Raw genomic sequence first — 6,000 nt, 5'->3', positions numbered from 1 at the left:
CACCTAACCAATCTTTGCACTTGACTGGCTGAGGAGGTCAACAAATCTGCTCGGAAGTCCAGCATCAACAACTGATCTCTGGCTACTCAATGCTCTTGCCCACAGCTACAATCTTGGCTGTGCTTGCTCTGTTCCTTCTAGCCTTGCTTTAAGCCTGGGTGGGTCTTGTTCTCAGCCTTGCTACTGTCTTGGACATCCTGCCTGACTCCTGACTTCGGTCGTGACCCTTAACTCTGATGTTTGTTTCCTGACTGTGGCTCTGACCTTCAGCATTGCTCCTGGCCTGACTGCCTCTGCTCTGTTTACTAGGCCTGGCCATTCAGATCCTGGTTCGTCACTCATACGATGGCTGCCTTCAGGGACCAAAAAATCCTTAAGCATACCAGGAACTCTGCTTAAGTCCTGCTAGGGAGCTGAACCCAGATGTGAGAATTGTGCAAAGAAATTACCGTTACAGAAATCATCTACCATTTGAAAATGAATCTGCCCGTGGCTGTAGAAGGGTTGAGACTCCTTTTGCAGACAGGTGACGAAAAATCCCACAGTAAACATGAACAACAGTCACCGCATGAACTTGCAGAAGGATGTGCTGGACTAAACCTAAGTAACTTTTTTTGCATGCAATCCTTGGGTGACAGAGAAGTAAATTTCAAAGGATTTGTAAGACAGGCACAATGAACTTCTTTAGAGATCTTTTATTACATTTTATAGATTAAATATATCTTCAGTAGAGTTTTTTTCTAAAACACACAAAAGGAAAAAATACATTCTTCATGTACATATGAAATACTGACCATGTATAGCAGGGACCACAGACAGTGCAACACAGATGCTGAGACATCACCACCTTGGATGATTATCATAACTTTTCTACAGTATAGAGCAACTGAAACCTTCTTCGCAGCCCCGAGGAGAACTTTACATCCTTCGCTTGCAGGAGAGTCTCTTGGGTGATGTGTTAAGAGTTTTTGAACTCACTGTCAAATCCCTGCATTGCACAAAAGCTCCCGTACTTCTCAGCTTTACCTCTGAGACTTACACATTCATAATCAGAGTGGGATGGTCATTGAGGATTGCAGCTAACTCCAAGAAAACCACAGAAGAAACACACATCCCAGTAGAGAGGCAGAGAGGAACTAACTGGATTTGTTGATTGTTGCAGGATCCAGTAAGATGTGTGCATGCATATGAGACTGGAGACACTGATACATGATTGAACAGTTCCTAATACTAATCTGAAGAAAGGGCATTGGGCTGTGATGAGTATCATTTTCCCCAAGCTAATCCTCCTCATCTCTCAGTATGGGATATCATTCTGGTAGTACTGGATCATGTCATATGTCTTACTCCTAAAAAAAAAGAGAATAGAAGAATCCTGGGTGAATGAGAGGGGCTACAGAAGAACATCAGCAGACTAACTGCAAAAATTAAATCCCAAAGGAATGCAAGATACATGGATGATAACCTCTAACCGAACTCAAACCTCCACTCTGAAGGCACTGGGAAAGCAGAGTCATGACAAGTAATGCGTAACTGTCTCCTCCAGTTTAGGACTAGCAGAGCTCATTTGGCCCTGACAACAGTCAGCTGAGCGTACACAGAGAAATCTTTCAATAATTTCATGATAAAATCGGGTGTTAAAAAGAAACCAGACTACTTCTCCTTCCAGTCTTTAACCAGGAGGTGAATTATATCGAGTGGAAACTGTGCAACAACATTACAGTCGGGCATTTTAGTGGCTACAGGACTAACATGAGAGAGACACATTGTTACTGACACTAGGACTGGTGCAGTACCAAAAGGGACAGGGTTACACCCTTACTAACTAGACTAAGCATGGCTCTGCCCAGCCCTCTATTATTGCTAGGCTAAAGAGAATAACGCCTTTGTTCTTTACTAAGGCAAGAAAAGGGGTGACACCGTCTGCAAGGTGTTTTTCTATTTTATCCAACAGCAGTGAACAAACTTGCAGTGCTTAGATTTGTAAGAGGCACCTTGGGCATATTAGATTGACTGAAATCTCCTGTTTAGGAGAAAGAAATACACAGCTCATGAAGCAGTATTCAGAGTATTGCTCAGGGGCACATAAAAACACAGGTAACCTAAAACAGAAACAAACAGAAATAACTAGAGTAGCAGTAGAGGAAATATTAACAAGGGAACCTAAATGTTGCGTTTTCTATTTGTGACACACATTATCTGACAAGATTTTCTCTTTTATGCCACAACAGGAGGAGTTGAGGAGGCCACAGGCAAGTAAATGACAATATCAGCTTTACAACAGGAGTAAAACCCAATATTTAAAAATATACTCTTCGCACTTAATTTCATTTTCTCTTTACACAAAAATGCTATTTATGTACTAGGCAAGAACACAGTTACTAATGAAGTAGTGATTACAGTCTTCCTCCGTCTTACGAGGCTAATTCGTTCCTGAAAAACCCCTCTTAGGGTGAATTCTCGTAAGTCGAAAATGTAATTACCATTAGTTTCAATGGGAAACATTTTTTGCGTTCCTGAGCCCAAAAACGTACACCCATTTATGCTAAAACAACTCCATATCCCATTATATCCGGTGCAAGGGGGTGGGCAGGGCAGAGCAGGGCATGGGGAGGCAGCCCGGCCTGAGCACAGCTTAGGTTAAGTGGGGAGTGGGTGCTACCAGGGACTGGCCGCGCGCGGAGCTAGGCAGGCACATGGGGTCCCCAGCTGGCGAGGGGCGATGCCTCGTTCGTGTGGGGCTGCGCAGCGGAGAGGCCCCGCTGGTGGCAGCTGAGGCAGCAGTGGTGGGTGGAGCCAGGTGCTAAATGGAAGGCAGCACCGCAGACGGCGAGCAGCGCTCGAGGCACAGCTGTGCAGGGTGGGCGGCAGCGGCCCCCTAGCCATGCAGAGAGTGAGCAGCAGCAGCGGGGCTGGGATGGGCTGCACACACAGCAACCACGTCTCGCAGAGCGGCATGATGTACTGCCAGGACTTGGATGAGTCTACGTCCCTGCACCAGACTGCCGCCACTCCCCTACACGGCCTCTTCGTCAAGACCAATGCGGCCAACTCCAAACCCCTCGGTGCTTGCCTACCAGAGCCGCCAGCCTCCAAATCGGTCCTCATAAATGTGAAGAAATGCCTTGTAAGCTGACGTAGGGGTATTAAATGAAACTCCTCATAAAGTCGAATTCTCATAACTCGAATGGGTGTATCTCAGGGTATAACTATACTTGAAGTGCTGTTCTCTTTCTGAGACACCGTAACATTTTGCAGTGAGTTGTATGTGCCATGTCGAGTACAGTGAGATGACTTATGCATCAACATGATGCACAGGCATGCAGAGATGTTTGATTGGAGAGACAGGAATTGTTCTCACAGAGAAGGGTAGACTATACTTTGCTCCACAAGTAACAATTTAGCACCTACGTAATTCTTTATACCTTCAAATTATCGTACCAGCAGCAGATACCACCCACTCTGTTTTGCAGAGATTAAGTGACTGGGCAAAGCAACACGGCAATTCAGTTGCCAAGATTATTTTAAGTCCCAGCATTTCTATCTCTAAGCCCCACGCTCAACGTAGAAGCTGCCGAGGCTGCTTCCTGTGCACATACCCTCGTAACTTTCTAAAAGACTACTGAAGCACATGACTGCTTTACATTGGGAAAAGTAGGGGAGAGATCCTTGTTGCCAGCCAGCACCATTCTTTGGCAACCTTCTCCCTGCATAAATCCAAAAGGATTCCCAGCTCTTAAGCAGTCTGGCACACTTAGCTAGATGCAATATTAGGATTGGGGTGCTTGGCTGCCTTGTGAAGCCATCAGGCATAAGTCACTGCCGAGGCAAAATGCTGAACTTGATTAGGCCTGGCTCTGCTATGGCACACAAAATCCCATGATCTTTACACTATCCCGCAGAAACTGCTGTAGTATCAACCTGAACTTAGCACTATGCTGGTCCCACAAAAGGAAACACGGTAAGGCACAGTATAGTTACAAGCGAGGGTCATTATCCTGCACTACCACAAGATCATCAACTACCAAACTTTTTTATGCCAGCTATGGTTCAGTAGTTCAAACCCAGATCTCAAACTCCTGCAAACACGAACTAAGTAGTGTTCAGATCTAGGGAAGAGATAGGAAGAGAGACAGAAGATGCCAGACCTGTTACTGAGGAAGCAGTTCTGAATGATCTTGATGATGAAGTTTGCTGCCTCCCGCTCCGTCATGTTAGGGCTGAACCTATGCCTGTATGGGGCGGGGAAAAAACAACATATTAGCTGTGCTCCTCTGGTGCTTACAGTGGGGAAAAACAAACGAACCATTGGGTATTAGCTCAATATACCTTTTCTCCTCTACTTGTTATTAGCATCCACTGTATTTTACTGACACAGACACTTGGGCTATGTCTACACTTGCCCCCAACTTGGAAGGGCACAAATTCTCCCCTCCAACTTCAAAGTGCCGGCTTGCTAGGGTAGCTGCAGGCACTTCAAAGTGCCTTTACTCTCAAAAACTTTGAAGTTGCCATGGGGAGAATTTACCTAATGAAGTGCTGCACAGTCATCGCAGTGCTTCATTAATAATCTCCCATCACCCTGATTGCTATGCTCCCTTCAAAGTTGGGGGCAAGCGTAGACATAGCCTTGAAGAATCATGTGAGTGTTGACACTCACAAGAGAAGATATGGATACTGTAAAACTGTGGACTTTAGGAAGAGGAGAGATCAAATAAACTCCTATTCCCGATTAGCTCTTGCCTTTCAAACATCTACACTTTCTCCCACGTGGGACTCAAACAGTCCTCTCCACCACCATAAGGAATGAACGAATGTCTGGAAGAAAGGTGATTGCTAAGCTAATGCAAGAGTCAGAAGGTTAAGGGTTTGGTTTAAGTGCCACACTAGGAACGGGAGGTATGCCTAACTACTGGTATTGCGATGCACTACTAGGGGACTGCTGGTCCAGTGAATGCTCCATCCCCACTGTGGTCCAGGCCCCACTGCCACTCCACATGTTCCCTCAAGAACCTACCCTCTCCCCACCTCTTCCCATCCCATTCCTGGAACATGCCCCACTCTTGCTCTGCTTCTTCCTGCCCCTGCTCCTCCCCTGCCTCCTGTATGCTGCTGGACAGCTGACCACTGGCGGGGGGAAAAGAGCTGATCAATGGGGCCAGTGGTGGTTACAAAGGACACGTTTTTTCCCCCGGGGTGCTCCAGCAGAGCTGTTAAAAGCTACTCTATATTTACCTGCGCAATCCCCTGGTTGAGTTTAACTCATTTTCTGCGCAGAGCCCTGAAATTCCTTTTTGCTTGAGAGATGCTATAAAACAATCAAACGATCCTTTTTCAAACTATTTTCTAGGCCATATTTGGCTAGGGTAAAACTACACTGCTGCTAAGTTCAGACAAACAGTAGAGGCAATGCTCCTATGATGAAAAACTAATGAAAGGGTTAACAGATAACTTACTTTAACAACTTGATTGTCTGGCCTCGGAAACAGGGGAGCCCTGTATCCAACATCAAGGTAACCAGAGAGACCACAGCATCCATGTAGGGTCTAGAGAGATTGAGAGAGAGAGAGAGCCACAGCAAAAGGTAATGAGAGTTCTCAAACTTTTCTTGCCTTTGCTGGGTACAGAGCATAACATGAGGAATTCAGCTGGAAACTGGATCACACCTTTTACTGTAATTACATCTACACAGTGTAATCCTCTTATGTTTGCTGATGAAGCTGTACTGCTATTTGCAGTATGTCACCCTAATTAAATTACTGCGACAAAGGCAGTTTCATTCTTCTGTGTTTGGCAGCCAGATAAACTGAACAGTGTGAGATGGATAACAACCTCAGGGATAATGGTACCAAACAGTATTCGGGTAAAGTAACATTCTTTTGGCTACAGTAAAGATGTGAAATCAGCTGGATGCAACAGCACCTGCTCTTAAGCCAAAAGCATGGGAAATCCATTAGAGCGGTATTATTTCCTAACTCCTGTATGTAGCCCTCTACTACA

The 6,000-nt window shown here is 45.5% G+C and overlaps 1 protein-coding gene across 1 annotated transcript in view; it reads right to left on the bottom strand.

The window, feature by feature from the left end:
• Positions 1-680: 680 nt before the first annotated feature.
• Positions 681-6,000, bottom strand: part of PI4KA (phosphatidylinositol 4-kinase alpha) — a 111,204-nt gene continuing 105,884 nt past the window's right edge. The window contains exons 53-55 of the mRNA XM_075012485.1: positions 5,457-5,546; positions 4,149-4,232; positions 681-1,349 (exon numbers count right to left, since the gene is read on the bottom strand). Of these exons, the coding sequence (XP_074868586.1) occupies positions 1,298-1,349; positions 4,149-4,232; positions 5,457-5,546 (226 nt within the window). The 3' untranslated portion in view covers positions 681-1,297. The remainder of the gene's footprint in view (positions 1,350-4,148; positions 4,233-5,456; positions 5,547-6,000) is intronic.

Source organism: Carettochelys insculpta, chromosome 18, assembly GCF_033958435.1.
Source record: "Carettochelys insculpta isolate YL-2023 chromosome 18, ASM3395843v1, whole genome shotgun sequence".
NCBI classification, from domain to species: Eukaryota; Metazoa; Chordata; order Testudines; family Carettochelyidae; genus Carettochelys; species Carettochelys insculpta.
This window is presented reverse-complemented; position numbering and strand designations above follow the sequence as displayed.